The sequence below is a fragment of the Onychomys torridus genome, chromosome 16, assembly GCF_903995425.1.
Source record: "Onychomys torridus chromosome 16, mOncTor1.1, whole genome shotgun sequence".
Lineage (NCBI taxonomy): Eukaryota > Metazoa > Chordata > Mammalia > Rodentia > Cricetidae > Onychomys > Onychomys torridus.
The window spans coordinates 46,154,934-46,182,639 of NC_050458.1; the positions used below are offsets into that span (position 1 = coordinate 46,154,934).

Consider the following 27,706-nt stretch of genomic DNA (forward strand, 5'->3'; position numbering starts at 1 on the left):
CGTGCGCAGAGGGTCCGCTGCCGCGCTGTCTGGGAGCCAGCCGGGAGTCGGACCTGCTGAGGTGGCGGGGAGACAGGTGAGTGGGGTGCGCGCCTCCCCGCGAGGCGGACGCTCACCTGTACCGTGGGTGGAGGCCGCGGGCAGCGGTGGGGGCTGAGGGCCAGGCGGCGGGGAAGCCGGGCTGGGGCGGCGGGCTGCTGCGGCGGCTCCCACGGCGACCCGGGACGCGCGTGACAGACCCACCCCCTCGGGCCGGAGAAACTGCGCCCGACGCGGGGAGCGCGGTCTGTGAAGTGGGGCTGCTGCGGGCCTCTGGGCAGGTGACAGCCCTTCGGAGCGGACTTGGGGGGTTCATGTAAGACCCGGCGTCAGCATCTGGGCCGAGTCTGAGCGCGCTGCCCAGGGCGAGCACGGGGGAAACGGAGGCGAACATTTATTTAGGCAGGGTCGCCTCGTGTGCTTCCGGTTGGAGTTCTGGGATTACTCTGAGGTTTAGGTGTGGATCCGACTGCTTTGATATGGCAGTAATGCAACCATGGGAAATACAGATGCTTCCAAGTTTCTTTTTCCGTGACAGATTGTGTCGAATCTTCCAGTCTCATGTTGCATGTGACATCTGTGGTGGGTCACCGTGGGTTTTGGTTTTGGTGGGATATTTAGGGATGACCCAGAATTTTTTTTTTTAAATCCCTTAAAAGAAAATTTTCTAGGTAAATTCAAGTTTGTCCCTATGTAGCCCAGGCTGGCCTCAAATTCAGAAATCTGCCTGCTTTTGCTCTGCTTGCCAGGTGCTGGGTGGGATTAAAGTGTGCACTCTCAAGTCTGGAAATTCAGATTTTTTTATTGGACTACTTTTCAGTTTCATCTTTTTCATTTGTGGCTTTTCTGACTGTGCTGGTGATTAAGTTTAAAGGCACATGCATTTCCTGGTTCTTTGCCCACTTATCCTTTTGTTAGCCTCCAGTTCTCTCTGGACTCCATGCATTAGTGACCTGTGTTTTTCACGTATTCTCCACGAGCATTTGCTGTTGATTCTGTGTCAAGGTTGATACCTTGCTTTGTTGTTGTTGATAATCCTAATCAAATATAGCTATGGAACCCAGGGCCTCCCTCCACTACTGAGCTGTCCCCAGATCCTTAATGTAACTTTGTCATTTATCTCATCTTGATTTTTTTTGATTGGTTGATTGAATTTAAACTTTTAAGATTGTGTGTGTGTGTGTGTGTGTGTGTGTGTGTGTGCGCGTGCGCGCGCATGCGTGTGTGCCAGCACGAATGTGTGCATTCACAAATGCATGGAGGGTAGGAACCGGCACAAGTCAGAAGATGTCTTTAGATATGCTGGAGCTAGAGTTGTAGTCAGCTGTGAAACTGTTCTGGGCTCTGGGAACCGAATTCCGGTTCTCTGCTGGAGTGGTATTCACTCTTTACCACAGAGCTATGGCTCCAGCCCCTGATTGCTGCTGCTGTTGTTTGTCTGGAACTTTCTGTTGTTGACCTGCCTCTATTTTTTAAATGTTGGGCTTACAAGCATAGATCACCACACCCAACTTTCTATCCGTTTTTAACCACAGATGTGTGTGATCTGTGTGAGAGGGGAGCTGTTTGGGTTGATGGATATGACCCATGGACAAACATTGATGGGACTGTGGGGAGTCCTGGATGTGGCTGGGGTAGGGTCCTGCTTTACCATGGTGAGACCTTCGGTTTAGTTCCTAGCAAAAGAAGGTTGTGAACAAAAGGTTGGAGCTCCATAAAAACACACCAACCTTCTTTCCTTGTGAATTTGGGAACTTGTCACATTGATGGAAGAAAGAACTGGGGTAGTATGGCATAGAAGTGAGGGAAATTCTGAGAAAGTGACTCAGGAGACCATCTCTTTGGTTACACTGTGCCTGGAGTGGCTGCAGGAACATCTTCTTGGCTTAGAGTCACAAAAAAAAAAAAAATGTTCTGTGTATGTATTTTCACTTTATCTCTTCTTTGTTATCAATGAGGATTTTGGCAAGAGTACAAAATCTTGTAGATTTGGTGACTTAACATCAGTTTCATCCGTTTGTTCTCCAGACTCTGCCTATTACTCAGCTGGTAACAGCAGTAATTTTCCCAGCAGCCATTCCTGAGCTCACATTGTCATAAGGAAGTGGGAATATTGCACAAAGGGTGGTACACAGAAGAAATAAAGATCCTGTTTGTCATTGCATGGAACACAAATTGGACAGGAAATCCGGCCAGGACAGCTAGTCTGGAGAAGTTAGAACACAGGAGTGTGGCGGCTACTTGCAACAGTAATCTGTTCCTTCTGCCTAATAAACACCGTGATTTTCACAGTCAACTGTAGGTGGTACTATGTTTTACGTATGTGTAAATAAGGCCTAGAGGTTACATGGTTTTCTCACAAACACTGACAAAGCCAACTTCTAGTCAACTCTATCTAGCCCCAGTTTCTCCCCTCCCCCATATGCTTGCTGAATAGCCTAGACCACAACATCTTCAGGCCTGCACTTTCCAAGTGCTGGGATTACAAACGTCTACCACCATCCCCAGCACTCCCGCTCTTGTGACAGTGTTTGCTATTTCCTTATCAACAAGTATATTCAAAGTATTGGGGATGGGGCTTAATAATAGAGCGCTCACCTGCTATGTGCAGGGCCTACCATGTATGTATGTACTGTGTTCAATAGCAGCACTGCAGAACAACAGCACAAGCATGTTTAACTCTTTGCTCATTTTTTTAATGTAACACTTGGAATTAAACCTGGGGACTCTTCTATGCTAGGCAAGCTCTAACGCTGAGTTATACTCCCAGTTCCATCGTCTCATTACATATATACATGACTTCTGTGGTCATATTTCCCCCAGAAATTACAATTTCTCCCACATTCATTCATCCATTTACTTATTTACTTACTTACTTACTTATTTATTTATTTATATTTTATTCTTTTGGAGACAGATTCTCTCTTTTATGTAGCTCAAGCTGTCCTGAAACTTGCTCTATAGCCCAGGCTGGCCTTGAACTCACAGAGATCTGTCTGCTTCTGCCTCCTGAGTGCTGGGATTAAAAATGTGTGCCACCACACCTGGTCCATTTTCCTTTCTATATTTGTCCTTAAAAAGCAGATTCTAGGCCTGGGGATGTAGCTCAGTTTGTAGGTTGCTTGTCTAACATGCATGAAGCCCTGGATTTGATCTTCAGCACCAAGTGCTTGAATATGGTGGTACCTCTCTGTAATCCCAGTGGAGGCAGGGGGATCCAGAGTTTAAAGTCATCCTCAGCTCTATAGATAGTTTGGGTCAGGCTGGGATACACAAAATTTGTCTCAAACAATGGGGAGGGGGCAGATTCTATCCCTCTCTTTCATTTGCTTAATGTATTCCGGTCTGGCTTCCACCTTGATGAACTTCATTCAGCCATGTCCTGAATAGCTACTGTGTATCCCACCTTCTGTAAGTTTTGCCCTCAGGGTTTAGGGACTAGGAAGAAAAAAGTTGGAAACCGTCAGTATCTTATGTTAAATGCTTACATCAAAGTCTTCAATCTTGGGAACTGGGGAAAGATGCTGGACCACTAACAGAGAAACTTTACCTTGCTCTAGAAGTAGTATTAGCCTGTATGTGTGGCTTTTTCTTCCAGGGAGGAACATACCCCCATCCCCACACACCATGTGTAGTGACATGGTTGAAAGATAAAGTACAGGCTTTGGAGTCTGACAGACCAGGAACTGAACCACAAGTGTGTCTTTGTAATCCCAGCTCTCAGTGTGAGCTCTTGAAAAGTAGGGCCTTTGTCTTGTTCACCACCTTACCTCTCTCTCCCTAGATCAACAGTAGGTGAGTGATAACTTGAAGGTTGAATGCCTTGTGGGATTGTTGTGCTCAGCATGGTAGAGATGAGTGCTTGTGGTAGTGGGCATCCGACCAAATAATGAGGCTAAGTTTTCTGTGCAGCTTATCAGCTGTTTTGACAACACTGCTTTTGAATATTGCATATGTAATAAATCATTCCTGTTTTGAAAGTGTAGGCTCATTGCCTTATGATCACCATTCACAAATGAGACATTAGCCTCTTTTTAGTAGGCACAGTTACTGTTATCTGAGTCTTCTAACATTGTGTGTCTTTTCTGATTGTATTCTTATTTTTACCTCCTCCCCTTGTTTTGGGAAACAGGATCTCTACGTAACTCTGGCTAGCCTGAAAGTTGCTATCTAGATTAGGCTAGCTGCAAACTCACAGACATCCCTGCCTCTTCTTCTTGAGTGCCGAGATTACAGCCACCACACCCAGTTCCACATTTCCTGCATTTTAAAGCATTTGCGTTATATATTTTGTATTTGTGAGGTTTGTTTGAAAAGGGTCTCCTGTAGCCCAGGTTGGCCTCAAAGTAACTACATAGCTAAGAATGGCCTTGAATTCCTGATCTTCCAGCCTTTATCTCCCAGATAAAGAAACCACAGGTTCTTCTCACTGTGGCTGGCTGTATTTATGTGTATTTTATTGTTGTTTGTTTTAGATGTGGTCTTCTCATATAGCCCAGGCTGGCCTTGAACTCAAGATCCTCCTGCTTTTGTGTCCTGAGGACTGGGACCACAGGTGTGTGCCATCCCTGAGCCCCACTTTATAGTTGTGTTTTTTCTCTAATGATGTATGTTTTAGAAGATTAGCTTCTTTTGACTCACTGATTAGCTTTCATTGGATAGATTCTCAACAAGAGTAACATGAATACTGAAATTGAATGCACTAATTACCCAAAGTCTTTATTCTTAAAACAGGAGATGCCCCAGGCTTGAATTCCCAGCTACCACAGAGGCTGATGTGTGGAGAGTTTACCCACCAATCCCACAGCTCCCCAGAGTTTTCTTGAGTGTGATCAGCAGGAAATATTAGATAGAAGGATTTATAGTGCGAAGATAAACAGACAAAATACAGGATAGCCTCGAGAGGGCCTGGAACCTTTTCCAGTGGGCCAGACGCTCTGCCCCAGGGTATTTACAGAGACGCCAAGGGGGTGGAGCAAAAGACCTCCTCCCCCAGCACAGCGAAGTGCAGACCATCTCAGACACCTGCACTCAGGCCCATGGCCCTAATCATCCTCCATGCAGACCTGCTGAGTAAAGCCACGAGGAACCCGAAAATGGGCTCCCACACTGATGCAGGAGGATTGCTTGAACCCAGAAATTTCCAGGTGAGCCTGGGAAACATAGGGAAGATCCAGTCACAATAATAATAAGAAGTCTTAGAAAAGGCATGATTTGCAATTGGAGCTCAAAGAAGGGTTTTGTTTTGTGTTTTTCCTTTAACAAAATAATGTGGGGCCTTCTAGATAACACTCTAAAGACAGGAAACAGCAGGTCATTTCCCACTTCTTATGTTTGCATTCCATTGGCAAATATCCTTAACTTGTGTGACTTGAGAATAAGGTTAAAGTCCAGTATTGCTTTCACCCCTTCTCCTTTTCCTTTCTCTGTCTTCTCCTTTTTGAGGCAGTCTTGTGTGTAGTCCTGGCCGGCCTCCGAATTGCTCTACAGGGCTGGTGAGATGGCTCAGCATCAGGTGCAAGCCTGATGACCTAAGTTTGGTTCCATGTAAAGGTGGAAAGAGAGAGCTGACTCTACAGAGTTGTCCTCTTACCGCCACAGGATCATGTGGTATGTTGGGCAGCCCATCCCAATTAATTGCTATATAGCCCAAGCCAGCTTTGAACTGTCTATCATCCTGCCTCTGCCTCCTAAGTGCTATGATTACAGACATGTGCCACCATGCCTTGGCTCTATCCTGTTTGTTTCTTTGGTAACAAACTTTCTCTCAAGATATTTTGCCTGGTTTTCCTAAACAGAGTGACTTCTGCTCTGTGGTTTATATATACATGACTCATCCACTGGGGCTTGTATTAAGCTCCTTTGTCTGTTTACCATTCTTTGGGGGCTCATTTATTCATTATCTTTACTTACTAAGTCAACAAATTTTTTTTCAGCCAGGCGGGGGCTCATTTATTCATTATCTTTACTTACTAAGTCAACAAATTTTTTTTGCAGCCAGGCGTAGTGTTGCAAACCTTTAATCCGGGAGGCAGAGGCAGTCGGATCTCTGTGAGTTGTGGGCTAGCCTGATCTACAAAGTGAGATCCAGGATATTTAGGGCTCTGTAAAATAGAGTAACCCTGTCTTGAAAAACCAAAAGGAAAAAGGTCTTTTCATTGCCTGCCTTTCCCTTTTAGTGCCAGACTGTGGCAGCTCACATGTGTCCTGATAGCACTGTATTAGAGAAACTGAGGCAGGATGGCTGTGAATGCGAGGCCACCCTGGCTACGGTGTGAAACTTCAACATTTATAAAATTATTTTATGTGTTTGGGTGTTTTGTCTACATGTGAGCTTGGTATCCTCAGAGGTCAAAAGAGGGCATCACATCTCTTAGAACTGGAGTGACATACAGGCAATTGTGAGCCACTATGTAGATGCTGGGAATTGAACCTAGGTCCTCTGGAAGAGCAGCCAGTGCTCTTTTTTTAAAATAAAAATATTTTATATGTATGAGTGTTTTGTGTGCATGTATGTGGGGTTTTTGTTTTGTTTTGTTTTTCTGAGACAGGGTTTCTCTGTGTTGTTTTGGTGCTCACTCTGGAACTCACTCTGTAGCCCAGGCTGGCCTCGAACTCACAGATATCTGCCTGGCTCTGCCTCCCAAGTGCTGGGATTACAGGCATGCACCACTGCCACCACCACCCGGCCATGTATGTTTATGTACCATGTGCAAGAGAGGCCAGAAGAGGGCATTGGATCCTGGGGTACTGGACTCAGATGTTGTGAGTCACTATGTGGGTGCTGGGAATCAAACATAGGGCCTCTGGAAGAGCAGCAGTGCTCTAACCTCTGAGCCATCTTCTCCAGCAGTTTGAGACTTTGTCTCCCCTCCCCCTCCTTAAAAAAAAAGTCCTTACATGTATGTCTTGTGTGTTACATGTTAATGGTGGCTGCTACCTAGATCCTACCCTATTTGACTGACCTAGAGCACCTATACATGACGTTCCCATGTAACCTTACCTAAATCACAGTGTGTGGTAAATGTGCTAGCATCTCATGGAAATTGGTGAAAGTGCATTGGTATTTTTATAGCAAAACCTTGGGCAGTGTTCCCTGGGTTTAAATAATCACAGAAGTTTGCTTCATGTCAAGAGGAGGGGGCATAAAAACTCCACCACTCAGTGAGAGGATTGTCATTGTCATAGGTTAAGAGGATGTGGGGTAGGTTATAATGTAGCAGACCATTTTAGAAAATAGGGTTTCTACTGGGTGGTGGTGCACACCTTTACTTAAATCATCACTCGGGAGGCAGAGGCAGGCCTGGTCTAATGAGCTAGTTCCAGGATAGCCAAGGCTACCCAGAGAAGCCTTGTCTCGAAAAACCAAAGAAAAAGAAAATAGGGTTTCCATGCCAACTCTGTGGTAGAGGTTTTGTTCTGGTGTTTGGGATTAAAGCTAGGGTCTTGAGCATGGTGCTAGAGGTGGTAAGTATGTATTCACTTACTCTGCAGGTACTTTTCTATCCTAATCTTACTGATAGGAAAGCTGAGGTTAACTGAGTGTAGTTAGTGTATGCCTTTAATCCCAGCATTCAGGAAGTAGAGTCAGATAGTTATCTGTGAGGTCAGGCCAGCCTGGTCTACACAGTGAGTTCTAGGACAGCCAGGGCTATATAGTGAGATCCTATCTCAAGAAACAAACAACAACAACAAAAAAGGAAAATGGAGGTTTTGAGAGATTGTTTTGCTTAAAGGGCTCAACTTAGTGACAGAACAGATCATCAAACTCAGGCCTTCTTTCACTGTACCATGTTTAAATAAGGTAAATATAGACTTTTCTCATCAAATCTTCAAAATACTAAGGAAGGTATATACATGCAGATGTTTCATCCAGTAGGTGACTAAGTACTCAGAACACAGGCAGCTGATTTAATCTCTAGGAAACCCTGAATTTAAGTCGTAGATGCTGAAGGATTTAGCCCTAACAGAGCTTCAGTCTGCTAGGACAGATAAGGTATACAGCTGGCCAAATGAGGCTGTGGTGTGTGTGGCATTATGTGAGTATAAGGAGATGCTGAGAGGTAGCAGTAGGGAAGGTATCACGGAAGAGGGATTTCAGAGCCGAGTACTGAAAAATGGAAAGAAGTGGACATGCAAGGCAGCCTTCTAAGCAGAAGAAACAATAAAGAAAAAGCACAAAGGCAGTTGAGTCAGCCTTACTTTGTCTGAAGCATGATGTACGTGGTGAGAGCTGATACACACAGGGCTGGAGAGATGGCTTGTTGGTTAGGAGACTTCTTGGCTCTTGCAGAGAACCAGAATTTGATTCCCAGCACTTACATTATGGCTCACAACTATCTGTAACTCCAGACTGTCTGTAACTATTGGGGATAAGGCTGTAACATTCTCCAGACCTCTGTGGGCACCAGGTCCACACATAGTATATAGACATACATATAGGCAAAGCCCTCATACACATAAAATAAACTAAATACTTTTTTGTTGTTTTTTGAGACAGCTTTTGTGTGCGTGTACCTGGAGATTTCTCCAGTCCTGCCTGGGCCTGCAGCTACTCAGACCTAAATAAACACACAGACGCTTATATTATTTAAACAGTTTGGCCTAATGGCTCAGGCTTCTTGCTATCCAGTTCTTATAGCTTAAATTAACCCATTTCTATCAATCTATAAGTTGCCACATGGCTTGTGGCTTACCAATACTTTCACATCACGCTTCCTCTGTGTCTGGCTGGCAACTCCTGACTGAGCCTTCCTGTTCCTAGAATTCTCCTCTCTGCTTATTCCGCCTATACTATACTTCCTGCCTGGCTACTAGCCAATCAATCAATCAGAACAATACATTCACAGCATCCCCTGTGTGTGTGTGTGTGTGTGTGTGTGTGTGTGTGTGTGTGTGTGTGTGTGTGTTTTCCTGGCTGTCCTAGACTAGCTCTGTAGACAGGCTGGCCTTGAACTCGGAGATCCACCTGCCTCTGCCTCCCAAGTGCTGGAATTAAAGACATGTGCCACTACCACCTGGCAACTAAGTAAGATTAAAAGAAAATTTTTTTTAAGTGGATGCAGAAGTGGATTGTGGAAGTGGATGAATGGCTGTGGGTAAAGCTCATGCTTCCAAGCCCGATGCCCCGAGTTCAGGCCCTGGGGCAAAGGTGGCAGAAGAGAGCCGATTTCTGCAAGTTGTCTTCTGACTTCTGTGCTAACTGTGCACAGTAAGTAAATGGGAGGAAAGGGTTGAGAGCTTGGAAAGATGGCTCACTGGGTAAAGTGCTTGCTGCACAGGTGTGAGAGACAGAGTTGGGATCTTCAGCATTCTAGTGGCACACGTCTGTGGTGGTTTGATAAAAGTGGCCCCCATAAGCCCATAGGGACTGGCACTATTAGGAGGTGTGGTCTTTGTAGCTGTAAGTTCTCTCCAGTCCTGCCACGCCCCTGCAGTTCTATGGCCCGCTTATAAAATAATCACTCAGAAGCTTATATTAATTATAACTGCTCGGCCATTAGCTCAGGCTTATATTCCTCTGTTCATACACCTTCTGAACAAAGCTAAGGCAGGAAGGATCATTCAGTAGTTAGGGTTACTTCAGTATAGTGGTGTTATTCTTACAATGGGATATTTAGGTATATGGGCCTGATTGGTCTTATATATTCTGTAGTGCTGAGGGTGGAGCGCAGGGCTCATGTATTCATGCATGCTAGGCTAGCACTGTTCCCAATATACAGTTCCCAGCCCTCAACCTGATTGCTTAAATCACACATGCCAAGTATGGAATATGAAGAACTATCACAGAAGCCTAAGTAAGATATTATAGAAGGCAGACATGCAAAGAAGTAATAAGATGAACACTGCTCTGCCTGGCTTCCTATGTGGGTGCTGGGGGTCCAAACTTGGGTCTTCATGGTTGTGCAGCGCATACTAATGACTGATTTACCCCTCTAGCCCCAATTTGTATTTTTAATTTATTTTCGTGTTTTAGAAAAGGTCTTATATATGTCTATCCCAGGCTGGCCTAGAATGTAGCCAAAGATGACTTTGAATTTCTGATCCTTCTGCCCTCACCTCTAGAGTACTGAGGTGACCAGTTTACACACCATATACTGTTTCTGTGTGGTGTTGGGGATCAAACCCAGGACTTCCTGCATTCTGAGCAAGCATTCTACTAGTTGAGCTACATTTCCAGACTCCCTATGTTGCTATAAATTAAAAACAAAAAGATTTTTCAGTATTTTTTTTTTCACTAGTTGGCCCTCAAGTAACTTTATTTTCCTCAAAACCACCTAACTGTTTTTCAGGGCTACCTGAGTGCTGAGCTTCTTTCAGTTAGCGAACACATTTCCTTAATGGTGGGATACTTGGGCTATGCAGATGCCTTGCTTTGGTTTCTTCATTAGCAGCCGGATACTGCCAAGCTGTAAATACAGAGGAATGATCCATGGAGGGACTCGAAGGCCTCAGAGAGATGATGGTTGTGGGCCTGAGCAAGTTCAAATAGGAGGGCTTCATTTCTCTTGGCTGCTGAACAGGAAGGGACAGCCTGCTCCTTGGCGTCTGCTCCAGGGGAGGTTCCTCCTTGCCTGGCTTGTGTTTGCCCAGTGTATGTTCTGCATTATGCTGCCACACCTCTCTGGCCTAAGAACATTATGTCTCTGGCCACAAAGGGAATATTGACTTAAGGAAGGGACGGTGGTTCCAGTAGCAGACCTGGAGGAGCAGGAGCTGGAGAAGTGCTCTTCTGCTAACGCTGGTTTTAGAGGAGGCCGTTGAGAAAGTGGGGTTTACCTCAGATGTCACCCCAGGGACTTAAAAGGTGGTGGAATAATAAACATGTTTTCAGCAAGGGCCATTGGGGTGTTTGGGGGAGGACCAGTTCTAGAAGGTTGGCACTAATGGCGGCTGTATCCAGGCACCATGCTCTGAGAGGAAGCAAACAGGTTCCAGTATCTGGGGGAATATAGTGTGCAGATACTACAGGGCCTTAGGTCATCCCGTATAAGTAAGGGAACAAATTTAGGCCTTTTTGCCTTTTTTTTTTTTTTTTTTTTTTTTTTTGAGATAGGGTCTTTACATAGCCCTGGCTGCCCTGAAACTCTCTAGGTAGACCAGGCTAGCCTCAACTGACCCTGGGGATTGAAGGTATGCGCCATCACACCCAGTGATAACTTTTCTTTGAAAGGAAGCCAAAAGGTTGGAGAGTGGAAGGAAATGATTGGGTCCATTTTAAAAAGACGGCGTGGTTGTAAGCTAGTAGATGGGGAGGTGGAGGTCCCACCAGAGAGATCTGTAATTGACGTAGGCTATATTGGCTCCTTGTTAGCATCGGGTTCTAAGAAAAATCAGTTTCAGGAGGCATTAGGAAAGTGGTGGGAAGACAGACGGGTCCTATTGTATCTGGTTTTATCTGGTTCTGGAATTCAAACTCAGGTCCTCGTGCTTTCACGGCAAGTGCTCTACTGGTTACGGCTACTTCTCTAGCCTCACCATTTGATATTTTAAAACATTTGTTATTTTTATTTTTTAAACAATATTTTATGTGCATGAATGTTTTGCCTGCATGTATGTTTATGTGCCATGTGCATGCCTGGTGTCCTCAGAGGCCCAGGAGGGCACGGATCCCCAGTAATTGAAGATTGCAGATGGCTGTGAGCTGCCATGTGGGTTCTGGGAATCAGATCAAACCCAGGTTCTCCGGAAGAGCAGCCAGCTCTTAACAGCTGTGCTGTCTCTCCAGCCTCTGGTTTATTTTTTGAAACAACATTAATGTAGCCTAAGCTGGTCTCAGACTTACTCCGTAGCCCTAAATGGCTTCAAACTCTTGGTCCTCCTTCCTTATCCTCCCCAGTGTTGGGATTATAGACCTATGCCTGTTGCATTAGCTGTATCAAAGGTGATACTGGAGTGATTGCTCAGTTAAGTGCTTTCTATACAAGCGTAAGGACCTGAGTTCAGGTCCCCAGCACCCACATAAAAGGCCAGGCAAGCTGGGCAGTGGTGGCACATGCCTTTAATCCCAGTACTCCCGGAGGCAGAGGCAGGTGGTCCTCTGTGAGTTCGAGGCCAGCCTGGTCTACAAGAGTGAGTTCCAGGACAGGCTCCAAAGCTACACAAAGAAATCCTGTCTCAAAAAACAAAACAAAACAAACAAACAAACAAAACCAACCATAACTGCACACCTATAATCCCAGTGCTGGGTGACAGGAGGGACTCTGGGATTTGCTGTCCAACTAGTCTTGAATTGGTGATGGTTGGGGATTTAGCTCAGTGGTAGAGTGCTTGCCTAGCAAGCTCAAGGCCCTGGGTTCGATCCTCAGCTCAAAAAAAAAAAAAAAAGAAAAAAGAAAAAGAAAAAGAAAGAAAGAATTGGTGAGCCCCAGGGTTAGTGAGAGATCCTGTCTCAAAAAGAGGAGGGAGGTGAAGGAACAATTACTCAGTGATTAAGAGCACTGGCTGCTCTTCCAGAGGATCTGGAGTTGATTCCCAGTACTCACATGGTGGTTCAGAATGATCTAACTCCAGTACTGGGGATCTGATATCCTCTACTGGCCTCAGAGGCACTATACACACATGATACATAGATGTACAAATAGGCAAAATACCCATATACTTAAAATTAAACATATCTTTTAAAAAAAAACACAGCGAAAAGCAATAAAGAAAAATACTTGGCATTAACACAGATACACGTGTGTACTTGACAGACACGCAGACCTTACACACACAAAAGAAAAAAAAAAGATACAAGAGTATTAAGTAAAATTCTACCTACTGCCCAGTTTACTGTGCCTTCTATTTTATGTGAAATGTATGCCCTGTTTTGTTTGTTTGTTTGTTTCATATCTTCACATTTTGGTTCAGGGTTTTTGTTTGTTTTTGAGACAGTCTTTCTGCATAACCTTGGCTGTCCAGAACTCACTATGTAGACCAGGCTGGCCTCACCTAACAGAGCTGTTACCTTCTGCCTCCTGAGTGCTGTAATTAAAGTGTGCACCACTACTCCTGGCTGGCCTCTACGGCTTTCAATCTAGCTCTGCGTATTAGAGTTCTTGGCATGGAGAAAGCCTGTAGTGAATGGTAGCTATTATGTCTGGACAGGTTGGTTAGGAACTGGAACGCTGGGCTGGGCTGGCTAGTTTCTATGTCACCTCGACACAGCTAGAATCATCTGAGAGGAGAGAACTTCAGTTGAGAAAATGGTTCCATAAGATAGGGCCGCCGAGCCATGGTGGCACACGCCTGTAACCTCAGCACTCAGGAGGCAGGTGGATCTCTGTGAGTTCGAGGCCAGCCTGGTCTACAGAGTGAAATCCAGGAAAGATGCAAAGCTACACAGAGAAACCCTGTCTTGAAAAACCAAAAAAAAAAAAAAAAAAAAAGATAGGGCCATAAGATAGGGCAAGCTTATGGAAATTATAATTCTTAATTAGTGATGTGGGAGGGCCCTTCCCATTTCTGGTGGTCCTGGGTTCTACAAGAAAGCAAGCTGAGCAAGCCATAAAGAGAAAGCTAGGAAGCAGCATTCCTCCATGGCCAGGGCATCACCTCCTGCCTCCAGGTTCCTGCCCTGCTGGGATTCCTATCCTGACTTCCCTCAGTGATGAACTGTTTCCTGGAAGTGTAAGTGAAATGAACCCTTACTTCTTCAAGTCGTTTTGGTCCTAGCAGTACACCCCTTTTCCTCAGCACTCAGGAGGCAGAGGCAGGTGGATCTTGTGTGTTCAAGGCCAGCCTGGTCTACATAGTAATCTCCAGGCCAGCCAGTGCCACATAGTGAGTGAGACCCTGTCTCAGAAAAGCAAACAAACAAACAAAAAAAACCCAACCAAACAAAAATTTAAAGGAGAGTCCAGAATTTCCTTTGTCATACATAATAAACGTAGTGGCTGTTTCTAATCTGGAGACTTTGATTTATTGTTTTTATGACAAGGTCTTCTAGCTGCGTAGCCAGTTGTCTTGTTTCCTCCCACATCTGGCCAGAGAGCTTATTTGTCTAGTTGCTGAACTTCAGTCTTTCATTTGTGTTTACATTTTACTGTGTTGCCAGTGGATAAGATGGTCCTGTGGGCATCTGCACAGAACTCAGGAGACACAGAAGCGTTGTGAAAAATAGGTTTGGAAATGGCATCTTTTCCCCTAGGAGTGTATTTTGCAGATGGCTGTGCTTTGCTCTTCTTGGTAAGCGTCTCTTTTCTTGTAGGCTGCTTTTATGTCTTTTGTTTTTAGAAAAATATTTCATGTCAGCATGCTGGTCTGTAGCCCCATGTGAAAGCTTGGGTAATAGAGGTACCTTGTCCAGCCTTTACAGAATAAAACTGGGGCCTGCCAGTTCTAGTTTCAAGGCCCTGAGTCATTTTCCAGTGATTATTTAGACTGTTGGCGGGAGGGCTTCCTACAATAACTTGAAAAGTGATGGCGTTACCATTTAGCAGTTTAAGAAGCTCATGTTTTCCTAGGTTGCTAAGATGTCAAATTCAAGCTGTGCTGTGTTGGTAAAGTGTTACCTACAAATGAGGGGGAAGGTGTCCTTTTCACAGTTACAGACGGGCTATTTGCACCTCCTCCCCTCCACTTTTTCTCCACTTGATTTTGCATAAACATTAAGTCCCCAAAGAAGGAAATTTGAGGTGGCAGTAGTAGCTTTGCCACCAGAGGAGGAAAGGCTTAGAGACCTGCACCCCTCTTACTCCAGTGCAATTACTAAGTTGTAATTATTTCTAATTACAATATGTATACTATAACATTACCCATAATTAGTTACTTAATTAATTAATTTGGAGATAGAGTCTTACTGTGTAGTCCTGGCTGACTTGGAACTCACTGTGTAGGCCAGGCTAGCCTCAAACCTGTGGATTTCTACCTGTTTCTGCTTCCTGAGTGCTGGGATAAAGACTTGCATCAGCAAACTGCACATTAAATTTTAATTATTATTTTGTGCTGCAGAGATGCCTTGGTGATTAAGAGCATTTGTTGCTCTTGTAGGAGACCCAGATTCAACTTCCAGAACCCTATGTGATGGCTCACAGCTATCTGAAACTCCAGTACCAGAGAATCAGATCCATTCTGATCTCTTTGGGCACCAGAAACACACATGGTATACATACTTGCAGGCAAACACCGATACACATAAAAAGACTTAAAAATTTTAAAAAATTTAAAATTTAAGTTATTATTTTGTTCTATGTGTATAGGTGTTTATGTCAAATATATATCTGTGTACCATATACATGAAGTGCCCTCAGGGGCCAGAAGAGGGCATAGGATCCCCTGGAACTGGAGTTAAAGACAGTTGTGAGCCACCATGTGAGTGCTAGGAATTGAACCTGAGTTCTCTGGAAGGGCAGCCAGTGCTCTTAGAGTTTTTGAGTGTTTCTGATGCTTTAAAAGTTTCAGGCCGGATATGGGGCGCATCCCTTTAATCCCAGCATAGGTAGAGACAGGCAAAACTCTGTGAAGTTGAGGCCAATCTAGTCTAGCCAAGTTCCAGGACAGCCAGGGATATATAGAGAGATCCTATCTCTAAAAATAAATAAACAAATAGATAAATAAATAGTTTCAGATTTTCCAGTTAGGGATGCTTCCCTAATAAAGTCTACTTAAATTTTCCAAATTCTGAAAAAGTCTGAAATTTCAAATAGTTGTAGTCTCAAATACTTCCAAAGAAAATAACATAAAAAATCAAGACCAAGCTGGGCATAGTGGCATATGTCTATAGTGCCAGCATTTGAAGCTGAGGTGGAAGGATCATTTGAGTCCAAGAGTTTAAGACCAGCCTGGACAACGTAGGCTAGATTATAAAATGTATAATAACAGATCCAAGAGCAGTAGACCCCACATTCCTGCTGTCTAATGGCTTTAATAGTCCAATCACCTTTTGTTTGTTTTGAGCCAGGATCCCATTATATAGATGAGCTGACCTTAAACTTGCAATCCTCCTGTCTCTGTCTCCCAAGTGCTGGGATTAAAGGCTTGCACACACCTAATCATCTCTTAAAGGTTAAGCCCTTTATACTGTCACAGTGGCAATATCCAACTTTTATTATTTTATGAAAACTTCTATTACAATTTATTTTTATTTAAATTTTCTTTTTTAGATTATTTTATGTATATGAGTATTTTTGCATGCATGTGTGTACGCCTGGTGCCCAGGGAGGTCAGACGAAGACATTGGATCTGGAACTGGAGTTATGGATGGTCTTGAGGCACCATGTAGGTGCTGGGAGCATTTCTGGTGGCCATGCGAACTTCCTCCTTCCTTCAGCCTTTCTCCGACTTTCCCCGCTCTGAGCTGCTCTTCTCGGGCAATCTGTAGCTTTCAGCGCTACCTCTGTAGAGAGAAAGCGTGGTCTTCAGGGTCTTCAGTGCACCCAGAAGTCAGGGTTTTTGCCTTTGTGTTTCCTGGCAGATGTCTGCAGAAAGCTACCGTGTGACAGAAGTCCTGCCTTCTTGTAGGTGTAGTTCCCTCAGTCCACGCCAGGAGACCACAGGACATGAGCAGTAGCTATGTGCCTGCCTACACTGGCACATTTGTCTAACAGGAAATTTGGGGATTGGTAAGTTAGTGGGGGATATGTATCATCAGGACTGGTTCCTTTAAGCACGTGCATTTAATTGTTAACACTTTCTTGAGGTAGCTGCATCAGTTAGGGTTTCCTAAAGTAGTTTCTTCTTCACACCCCTGTGGCGACAGGAGTGCAGCCCACAGAGACCAGGTAGCCAAGATGTGACTCACTCCTTGGGCTACTTCTGTCAATTCTCAGATGGGTGCTTTCAGGGAATTTTCCATAGCAACTAGAAGCTGAAAAACCTGCCTGCCCAGTTTAGCAGTATCACGTCTGGGAGGCTTAAGGAAAGCCTGAAGAAGTATATGTATCCACATATACCACATACATGAAAATGGCAAAGATGCACACATGCATTCAAAATTCAGAGCTGAAACCTGCAGCCTGACCGTTTCTCAGTGCTCTCACCCAGGCAAAGCCCACATCATCTCCTACCTTGGGCCGTCGGCTCCTGCCTGAAGTCCCCATAGACCTCTGGGCATCTGGAGAACTTATCCAATCCTAATCAGATTTTTCTTCATGGCTGCTCAGAACCTCCTGATCTCTCCCTCTGAGAATGAAGGTTGAAGGCCTGTTGTCAGGATGAGGTCCCCTTGGCTCCTGCTGTTGCTTCCTCTCACTCTGATCCCCTCACTGCACCTGCACCTGGATCTCTCTCTCAGTGAAGTCCAGGCTTTGATCCCTTGCTTCCCTTGGACCCTTGCTCAGACCTCAGCTCTCAAAGCCTCTTTTGATATGACACAGAGAGCCCCTCTCTTCTGAGACTCACAGTCCCATCTGGTTTTTCTCGTGTCTGATTGTCAACTACACTGCAGCAGCCTGACCTTGTTCACTGTTGGGCAGGCATGCCTGGCTCAGGGCTCAGTCATTGTTTGCTGAGTGGCAAGTGAGTAGGAGGCTGCTGAGATGGGGGCTGCTGACTGAGAATTGTCTTCCGGCCCCTCTGCCCTCCACTGCAGATACCATTTCCTCCACTTAAAACAACCGGTTTTCCTCCTGCTTTTGTTCTGCCCTATTTCCTCCTCCTCCTCCTCCTCCTCCTCCTCCTCCTCCTCCTCCTCCTCCTCCTCTTCCTCCTCCTCCTCCTCCTTCTCCTCTTCCTCCTCCTCCTCTTATTTTTCAGACAGGGTCTTACTGTGTAGCTGTGGCTGGCCTGGACCTCGCTATATCGACCAGACTGGCTTCAAACTCATAAAGGTCTGTTTGCCTCTGCCTCCTGGGATTTGTCACATGCCCTGATGCTCTGTTCAAGGAACAACCCAATCACCTCCTTCGTGGTTATGTGTTGTCTTAGGATCTCATCTGGGCATACATTGCATCAAACCATTTGACACTGGTTTTGTAGCTATCATACACGAGGACCAGCAATTTCATGTAGCTTAACAGTTTTTAATGTACAGGCTGGACCCACGGCTCAGATATCAGCAGTGATTTTCCCCCCAATAGTCACTTTCTAGAAGTTACTAGGATCCTCAGTTTCCTGATGGTACGTCAGATGGTGTGCTTGAGGGCCTCATTTGCATCGTCTTACTTAATCTTCATGAACTTTGTAAGGTATAAGTGGTAGTATCCATCTTTTGTTTTGTTTTGTTTTGTTTTTCGAGACAGGGTCTCTCTGTGTAGCTTTGCTCCTTTCCTGGAACTGGCTCTGTAGCCCAGGCTGGCCTCAAACTCACAGAGATCTGCCTGCCTCTGCCTCCCGAGTGCTGGGATTAAAGGCGTTCGCCACCGCCGCCACCACCCGGCTGGTAGTATCCACTTTATGGGTAAGAAAACTGAGATTCAAAGAAGTGAATGCCAGAATCCAGATCTCCAGAAGACAACCCCTCCCCCTGCCCAGAGAGATACCCCGTTCTCTTTTGTTTTTCTTTTTATTTCTTTTTTTTTTTTTTTTTTTTTTTTTGAGACAGGGTTTCTCTGTATAACAGCTCTGGCTGTCCTGGGTCTTGCTCTGTAGACCAGGCTGGCCTCAAACTCCAGAGATCCCCCTGCCTCTGCCTCCCGAGTGCTGGGATTAAAGGCGTGTGCCACCACCTCATTTCGGTGCAGATGGTGAGCTCTGAAGTACACAGTTGATGCAGCATGGTCTACAAAGCAAGTTTCAGGACAGCCGGGACTACAAAGAGAAACCCTGTCTTGAAAAAATAATCAAGAAAGAAAGAGAAAAATGACAGTAGACAGAGAGGGCTGTCCTTTCAGGATCGAGGAGTGACATGGAACAACCTCTCCTTTGTTCTCTTGACAGGGCGGATGAGGAGCCTCATGACAGTCAGAGATGCCAGTGATGACCATCTAAGCCTGGATCAGTGAAGACCTGCTACTGTCTGCTGCACATGATGTCAGGTGGGGACAAGACCTGCACACTCACCAGGAGCTCGTGGTGGAGCTGACTCATTTCCTAATTAGCCTTCTACTGAGGCAGAGGAAGAAGAGGACTTGAAGGCCTACCACAGCACATAGAGTTTAAAGGCAATCTGAGCTGTGAGGTCTTTTCTCAAAAACAACTCAAACAACTGAAAAAACGATCCATACTAGAGAGGAGGAAAGGGGAAAGAGAAGGTTTTGGGCTCTTGGGTCAGCAACTGAAACTATCTTCTCTGTTTAGTCTCTAGCTCCATGTTCCTCTGCTGTGAATCCTCCCACAGTGGTAGGGAAGGAGGTAAAGAGTCTGAGTTTAGCCTACGCAGTGGTGGTGCACGACCTTAGGCCAAGCACCCGGGAGGCAGGTGGATCTCTGTGAGTTTAATGCCAGCCTGATCTACAAAGCGAGTTCCAGGACTGGGCTGCTATACAGAAACTTGGGGTGTGTGTGGGGGGGTCTGAGTTTCTGTGTTGGACATGCTGCTGCTTTACCGTAGTGCTCATTTTTAGGTGTCTTTACCAGCCTCATCAGCCCACTCTGTATAGCCAGTCTTTTTTGTGATTTTTGGTTTTTCGAGACAGGGTTTCTCTGTGTAGCTTTGCGCCTTTCCTGGGTCTCACTCTGTAGACTAGGCTGGCCTCGAACTCACAGAGATCCGCCTGCCTCTGCCTCCCGAGTGCTGGGATTAAAGGCGTGTGCCACCAACCGCCCGGCTTTTTTTTTTTTTTTTTTTTTATGAGACAGGGCATGACAATGTACTCCTGCCTGGCTTGGAGTGAGAACTCACTATGTAGACGAGGCTGGCCTCCAACTCAGATGCCTGGCCTCTGCTGGGATTAAAGGTGTGTGCCACCAAACCTGATGTTTCTGCTTCTCTTGATTGTTCTCTCTGATCTTTGTAGGAAACCTCATGCCTTCTGCTAGTGGCCCTTTCTCTGCCCTGACTCCAAGCATATGGCCCCAGGAGATCCTGGCAAAATACACACAGGTATAGCAGTCAGCATAGCCAGGCACCAGCCTGCCATGCTGCTCCCATGCTTTTCATGAAGAGAAGTACCTTTGCAAGTATTCTGGGAATAGATGACCCACTCCTCATTCACAGAGGGTCACAGGCTCACTACTAGAGATGGCATGTTAGTGTCTTGAGCCTGTAGGACTCAGTCATTAGCTAGGAGGAAGACTATCATGGAGACACGGGAGAATTCAGTCATGGCAGTGACCCTTTGTACTTTAATGATGGCCAGAGAAGGCATTGCAGAAGGGTAACCTTTATCAGGGTGGGTTTTAGCAGTCAGCCATATGGGTGGCATCTTCTGGAACTGCTTCACTGTGGAGGACAGACAACCTGCTTCCTAATCCTGGTTCTAGAAGGAAGAGTCTGCAGAGCAACCAGAGTTCTGCTATGATGAGTTTGGTTTCCGTGTGGACAAGGAAGGTAAGACGCAGCTCCTTCTGTGTGATCTTCCTGATGTTCTCGGAGGATCCTGGCCCTGGGTTTTGCATTCCACTGCATGTGACCTCTGAGGTTTGGGGGTGTCATTTAAGGAGTTTAGGACAGAGTACATCTAAGAGTGATGTAAGTTTATGGGAACTTTTTTTTTTGAGATAAATTTTATTGACCTTCCATAATACAGCAGTTGTGTATACTGTAGTGAAGTTAGACAGTGAGGAAAGGGGTGAAGATGAAAGCAACGAAGGCTGGGCGGTGGTGGCGCACGCCTTTAGTCCCAGCACTCGGGAGGCAGAGCCAGGCGGGTCTCTGTGAGTTCCAGGACAGGCGCAAAGCTACACAGGGAAACCCTGTCTTGAAAAACCAAAATAAATAAGAAAGAAAGAAAAAAAAAAAGAACCCCTAGTTTCACAATTTGAAGAAGCTGCTGCTGTTGTGCGAAGTGTTCTTTTCCTGACACTGTGAAATGTCACATGTTATACCAGGAGCATTTCTGTGTTACTGAAGGTTTTTAAACATTACTTTACACATTTTTAATGGCTTCATAATATCATATTACAGCTGATTGTAATATTTTTGTAGCTTCTTTTTTTAATTTTTAAATTTTATTTTATATACATTGGTTTTTTGCCATGGATGTTGGGTCCTCTGGAACTGGAATCACAGACAGCTCTGAGCTGCCATGTGGTTGCTGGGAGTAGAACCCAGGTCCTTTGGAAGAGTAGTCAGTGCTCTTAGCCACTGAGCCACCTCTCCCGCACCACCTCTTTTCTTTTTTAAGACAGGGTCTCTCTCCAGATCTCTGGCTGTCCTGGGCAGCAAAGAGGGAGGTAGAACATTACCTTACGTAAGGCTTTTCAGAAGGGAAGACTTTGACTAGAGACTGGGAGAACTGGGGAAGGGCAGCGGCAGGTCCTCGGGTCCTGGAGTGAATGGGCTTGTTGGAGAAGAATGGAGTGCAGGGAGTAAGAAGGAAGGTGAGAGCTGAGGACGGAGCAGCAGATGATGGAGCCCGAAAGCCTTTGCTCTTGAGCCTGAGCAGTGACATGATCTGACATGTCCTGGAAGGTCCATGTGACTGCTGTGGAGGCCAGTGAGATGGCCACTGCCATGGCCCTTAGAGGCAAAGGTTGGTGTCTTGGTATGGGCCAGTAGTCAGGGGTTAGGCAAGACGCAAGGAAATCCAGAGCCGGTGAGATTGCTCAGTGGATACAGGTGTTTGCCACCAGGCCTGGTGAGCTGATTTCAATCCTTGGGACCTGTATGGTGGGAGGTGAGAACTGACTTGTAGAAGTTGTCCCAGACCTCTACACCTGCACTATTGCACACACACGCACACGCACACGCACACGCACACACACGTACACAAAGCCCATTGTATTTGCAATGGGTTGGATTTGGCGTTTAGGGGTACAAGGAGCCTCTTGAGCCTCTGGGGCCGGAGACCTGGCTTCTGGGGCTGCTTTGAGAAGGGTCTGCTTAGGCCCCCTTGCCACTAAGAAGACTGTGTGGCCAGAGCTCACAAGGGACTGTGGGCAGTGGAGCCATCTGGCCTGGACACAGCAGTAAGCCCCATCAGGACAGACGTGGCTGCTGTGGGGGTGTGGCCACACGTGAGGAACACGTTTCCGTCCCTCCTCTGTTCTTTCATGGAAGGTTCTGAGCCTGGATGCAGCCAGATGGCAGGGGCGCCCCTGGTGGAGGATCCCCCTCAGAGGCTACGGTGGCAGGCCCACCTGGAGTTTACCCACAACCATGATGTGGGGGATCTCACCTGGGACAAGATTGCAGCCTCCCTCCCCCGCTCGGAGAAACTCCGCTCCCTAGTTCTGGCTGGCATCCCACATGGCATGAGGCCACAGGTGAGATGGCCACAAAGACAAGGACCCCACGGAGAGTTCAAAGTGCCCCGGCCTATCACAAAAGAAACTGCTTTGTGACTTCCCTCTCCAGTTGTGGATGCGGCTATCTGGGGCGCTACAGAAGAAGAACAACTCTGAGCTGTCCTACCGTGAGATTGTAAAGAACAGCTCCAATGATGAGACCATTGCTGCCAAACAGGTAACACGGGACAGCCGGCTAGCTGGCCAGGAGGAGCTGCTTGGCAGAGCCTGTACGCCCTGGCAGGAGGGAGGGGTCACCTCTGGACTGCCCCTTGTTGGTCTCCTTGGCGGGGTGGGCAACCCTTTGACTCATGAATGTGGCCTGGAGTAAACGTGCTCCTTTCTGGGTCCTTCAGTGCCGCAGGGAGAGTTATCTAAAGTGTGTAGAAGGACATGGAGGAGATGGCTCCACGTTAGGAAGAGCAGGAAATTTTAAATACTGATCTGGGTCAGGCAGGAGGTTCCCAGGTGGCTGGTGTGGGCTCAGTTCCATACTTGATGGGATCTAATTCTGGAGAAGGGAGGGTTAGCCTTGGCTGGACCCTAAGGAAGCCCCATTGATGGGACAGAAGCCCACCCACCTACAGCTTCTCCCTTAGTGGGTGGGTGTCAGTCTACAGTTGCATCAAACAAGGTCTTGTGGGGTGGTGTGGGGATCTGACAGATTGAAAAGGACCTGCTCCGCACCATGCCCAGCAATGCCTGCTTTGCCAACGTGAACAGCATCGGGGTGCCCCGCCTGCGCAGAGTCCTCCGAGCACTGGCCTGGCTCTACCCAGAGATTGGCTACTGCCAGGGCACAGGCATGGTGAGCAGCCTGGGAGGCAAGCAGGGTCTTCTCCAGGCCTCCTGTGGTGGATGTTCTCCCTTGAGGTGCCGTAAGGATGGGAGGCAGGGATTGATCTGGGAATCCCCAAGGTGGGCCATGGGAATGTGTTTCTTTTCCCAGGGACCCTCTCAACCAGCTTGAAAAGTACACCTTCAGGAAGTATCCCCAAGAGCCTTTCCTGAGCAGCCACTCTAGAATGGGGCAGCTTTTCTGACTCACATGAGTACTTAGGTAGAAGCCCCACGTCCCCTCTCTGTGCAGGTGGCTGCCTGCCTCCTGCTCTTCCTGGAGGAGGAGGATGCCTTCTGGATGATGTGTGCCATTATTGAGGACCTGCTGCCTGCTTCCTACTTCAGCACGACCCTGCTGGGTGTCCAGACTGACCAGCGGGTCCTGCGCCACCTGATCGTTCAGTACCTGCCTCGCTTGGACAAACTGTTGCAGGAACATGACATCGGTGAGGCCTGGCTGCCTCCTCCTCCCAAGGTCCAGGGATCCCAAATGGTAGTGCCAACTCTGAGCTCTGGGGTTTCAAGGCAGCAGAGGGCTGATGGCCAGGCTGTAGGCAGAGGCTCACGTGGTTTATGTTGCTCTTGTCTTCTGTATTCTGACCCCTTCCCTCCCTCTCCCCTCTGCTGCTCTTTGGGAGCTGGCTGGCTCCTGCCCAGGATGTTCTCTGTAGGCCATAGCCTGGTCTCAGCCCCTGTGGCTTTGGTATCTGTTGGCAGAGCTATCCCTGATCACACTGCACTGGTTCCTCACGGCCTTCGCCAGTGTGGTGCACATCAGACTGCTGCTGCGCATCTGGGACCTGTTTTTCTACGAGGGCTCCCTGGTGTTGTTCCAGACGACCCTGGGCATGCTGCGCCTCAAGGTGCTCGCAGTCTCCTACCCACTGACCTGGGCCACCTAGCTTCCAGACTGAGAACAGGAGAGCATGTACCAAGTACAGCAGCCCTGGGAGACACTGTGGTGGTCCAGCCTTCATCATAGTGTTGCCTGAGAGAAGCCCTGAGTGTGGGTGTGCTTGGGGGTAGATCTTCCTGGGCCTGCTGAAGGATGCGGGTTTCTGGGGAGGGTGCCAGGGCCATGCTCCCTTACTCTCCCACCCCCCAGGAGGAAGAGCTGATACAGTCAGAGAACTCAGCCTCCATCTTCAACACACTGTCAGACATCCCAGCACAGATGGAAGATGCAGAGCTGCTGCTGGGGGAGGCCATGCGGCTGGCTGGCTCCCTCACTGATGTGGCCGTGGAGACCCAGCGCCGCAAGCACCTGGCCTACCTCATTGCAGACCAAGGCCAGAGCATGGGGACTAGTGCCACCGCCAACCTCTCTCAGGTGGGCTGCGTGGGAGGCTCTATCTTGGCTAAATCATGGAGTTCCCAAGGAAGCCCAGAGTGAGGGGCTGTAGGAAACAGACCGTCCCTTCACGCTCTGCACATGCCTACAATGGCCCAGTTAGACAAGCAGGCGGCCACTGGGGGTGACCTAGGCTTCCTTGGTAACATGCATTCCTGGGCTCGCTAGTGAGGGGGACATTGCCCTTGCCTGAGCTGAAGACACGATTTGATCTCAGAGTCCACTTCAGGCATTAGAAATGTCCAGGCACTGGTGAGACACAGCAAGTTAGTGTCTTCCTTTTCTGAGTGGCTACTTTGGCCACTGCTGAGCGGCTTTCCTCTCCAGGTTGTGCGCCGCAGGTCTCAGCGGAGGAAGTCTGGCATCTCCTCCCTGCTCTTTGGTGAGTGAGCACTGGTGTGGGTTTGCGCGGGCTCTTCCGGAGGTTGGGCAGGGCCGGTCACTGTTCCTGTGTGCCTCCTAGGGGAGGATGACCTGGAGGCTCTCAAGGCCAAGAACATCAAGCAGACGGAGCTGGTCGCTGACCTCCGGGAAGCCATTTTGCGAGTGGCGCGCCACTTCCAGTGCACAGACCCCAGGAACTGTAGTGTGGTGAGTGGCAGGCTCCCGGACTCCGTCTGGGGCTCCGTTTCCCCAGCCCATTGTCGGCACTGAGGCTTCCTCCTCCATTTCTGGCAGGAGCTGACCCCAGACTACAGCATGGAGAGCCACCAGCGGGACCACGAGAACTATGTGGCGTGCTTACGTAGCCACCGGCGCCGGGCCAAGGCTCTGCTGGACTTTGAGCGGCATGATGATGACGAGTTAGGCTTCCGAAAAAATGACATCATCACGGTGTGTGGGCTGCTCCCCACCTTCCCTGCTGGGAGCTGGTGCTGCTGAGCATGCTGGGTGTCAGCCTGAGCCCTGTCCTGTCCTCTCCTGCAGATTATTTCTCAGAAGGATGAGCACTGCTGGGTGGGCGAGCTGAACGGCCTGAGAGGTGAGGCCTTCCGTCTGCTGCAGGGCTGGCGAGGGAGATGAGCCTTGGCTGTACTAGTCCTTCCTCTTCCCTGGCCTCGGAAGGAGCTGGGCTTTCTGTCCCCTTGGTCTTCTTGGCATGCCTGGCCCACACAAGGTTCTGGGTGGTCTGGGGAGCCCTTGGCCTTGAACCTTGGGAAGGAGGGCTGGGATGGCCACGGCTGCTCTTCACATGGCCGCTTCCTCCCACAGGCTGGTTTCCAGCCAAGTTTGTGGAGGTCCTGGATGAACGGAGCAAAGAGGTGAGAGTGTGGAGCTGCTCCTCACAGCGCTTGGTGTGGGAGCATCCTCCTACAAGGTCCACGTCCCAAGTCCCTGGCTTAGGGGAACTGCCAGGAAGACAGGAGAGGGTGGCTGGCTGCAGGTGTCAGGCTAGGGCTTCTCAAACCTTCTCTCCACCAGTACTCCATTGCGGGGGACGACTCTGTGACAGAAGGAGTCACGGACCTCGTGCGAGGGACCCTCTGCCCAGCCCTCAAGGCCCTATTTGAACATGGACTGAAGAAGCCATCCTTGCTTGGAGGGGCCTGCCATCCCTGGCTGTTTATTGAGGAGGTAATCACTGCTGGCAACAAGGCCTTCTGAGTCCCAGCCCTAAGGTGCCCGTGCTGCTCACCTCAGTCCTTCCCTGGGTTCTTGGAGGAGCTGGAAGGAGCTTGCAGGGTGGTGACGTGTGCTCACCGCCACTGCCCTCACACTCACACTGTGTCTTGTCCACCACAGGCAGCGGGCCGGGAGGTCGAGAGAGACTTTGATTCCGTGTACTCCCGCCTGGTGCTCTGTAAGACATACAGGTACATATAGTGCCTGTGCCACCTGCCAGTGCCCAGCATGGCAGCCAGTGACGGCACTCTTGTTCTTGTAGGTTGGATGAAGATGGCAAAGTCCTGACCCCCGAAGAGTTGCTGTACCGGGTAAGTTAGGACACTTGCCAGTATTCTTGAGACCTCTCTGGCCAGCCACTGGGCACTGAGTGACATTGTGCCCTTCTCAGGCTGTGCAGTCTGTGAATGTGACCCATGACGCGGCACACGCACAAATGGACGTCAAACTCCGCTCACTTATCTGTGTGGGGCTCAAGTAAGTATAGAGAAGGAGAGCCCTTCAAAGAGTACCCCGGGGCAGAGCCGGGGTTGTGAGGAGGTCCTCAGGAATTCTGGACCCATTGGAGGCCTCACCTGCCTGTGGAGGGTGCTTAGGAGCTCCTGGGAAGGGGTTGCAGGTTGGGGTCCTCCAGCCCCATCCTCTTTTTGTCTTGTTCCCAGTGAACAGGTCCTACACCTGTGGCTGGAGGTACTCTGCTCCAGCCTGCCCACTGTGGAGAAGTGGTACCAGCCCTGGTCCTTCCTGCGCAGCCCTGGCTGGGTCCAGATCAAGTGTGAGCTACGGTGGGTGAGTGGGCAGCTCTGCAGGGCCTGGAACTTGGTGGTGTTATAGGCGGGTGGGTTGGCGGGACAGCCCAGAATGACCAGAGACTGTCCCTTGGTCCCTAGTGTCCTCTGCTGCTTTGCCTTCAGCCTCTCCCAGGACTGGGAGCTTCCTGCTAAGAGAGAGGTGCGTATGTGGCTTGGTTGGTTCCTGGCATTGCCTCTGCCAGGAGGGCTGTGGTGCAGTCTGGGCTGAAGTGACCTGTGTGGTTGCAGGGTGGTCCCTGCCCCTGACTGGGGCTGTTCTGTGCACAGGAGGAGAAGCAGCCGCTGAAGGAGGGTGTTCAGGACATGCTGGTGAAGCACCACCTTTTCAGCTGGGACATAGATGGATGACCCTCCTTCCAGCTGCTCGCGGCTCCCAGGCCTACCCCAGTCATGGGTTGCCTGGCAGGCCCCTCCCTTCAGTAGAAAGAGCAGAGCCCTGGCCAGCCTCAGGCCTCCCTCCCCAAGGTAGGAGGTTCAGGGAAGGAAGCACTCCAGAGCCTGTTCAGGACCCATGATCAGTGTCCAGGCCTCCCCACCCCATGCTCGCAGTTGGCAAAAGCAGATCCTGGTGGCCAGCTCAGCCTCTCTCCTTAATGTGTTCCTGGGGAGTGTCTTGCCAAGTTCCTTAAGGAAGCCGTGGGTGCCAGGCATATGGTTTATTAACCAAAAACCTTGTGAAGAAGTGGAGAGCCATGCCCGTGCTGGTCTGCTCAGGCAGGGGTAGGCTAATGGCAGATGAAGGCCTCCTCTTGACTTCTTTGATTGTAAATAAACTCATTTTGTGATAGAACGT

At 48.2% G+C, this 27,706-nt stretch overlaps 1 protein-coding gene across 4 annotated transcripts; it reads left to right on the forward strand.

Moving 5' to 3' along the window:
* Positions 1-27,700, forward strand: Sgsm3 (small G protein signaling modulator 3). 4 transcript variants are annotated; one of them, XM_036208991.1, is made up of 22 exons: positions 1-76; positions 18,838-18,935; positions 19,857-19,942; positions 20,323-20,389; positions 22,061-22,266; positions 22,358-22,465; positions 22,952-23,095; positions 23,378-23,573; positions 23,845-23,990; positions 24,233-24,457; positions 24,806-24,860; positions 24,942-25,069; positions 25,157-25,312; positions 25,406-25,460; positions 25,691-25,740; positions 25,901-26,053; positions 26,222-26,292; positions 26,364-26,412; positions 26,493-26,578; positions 26,764-26,886; positions 26,992-27,052; positions 27,181-27,700. In XM_036208991.1, exons 2-22 carry the CDS (start codon positions 18,926-18,928, stop codon positions 27,259-27,261), a joined length of 2,256 nt encoding a protein of 751 aa, XP_036064884.1. In that variant the 5' UTR covers positions 1-76; positions 18,838-18,925; the 3' UTR covers positions 27,262-27,700. The 4 variants fall into 4 exon arrangements, with proteins under 4 accessions (XP_036064884.1, XP_036064886.1, XP_036064887.1 ...); XM_036208993.1 differs by having other exon boundaries at positions 26,764-26,890; positions 27,181-27,247; XM_036208994.1 differs by having other exon boundaries at positions 26,764-26,890; positions 27,142-27,206.
* Positions 27,701-27,706: the final 6 nt, after the last annotated feature.

What these genes read in the sequence shown, in the direction of transcription:
- Sgsm3 (XM_036208991.1), top strand. An exon ending in GTGCTCTGTAAGACATACAG is followed by an intron (nt 26,293 to 26,363) that starts GTACATATAGTG and finishes TTGTTCTTGTAG; the next exon opens with GTTGGATGAAGATGGCAAAG. An exon ending in CTTATCTGTGTGGGGCTCAA is followed by an intron (nt 26,579 to 26,763) that starts GTAAGTATAGAG and finishes TCTTGTTCCCAG; the next exon opens with TGAACAGGTCCTACACCTGT.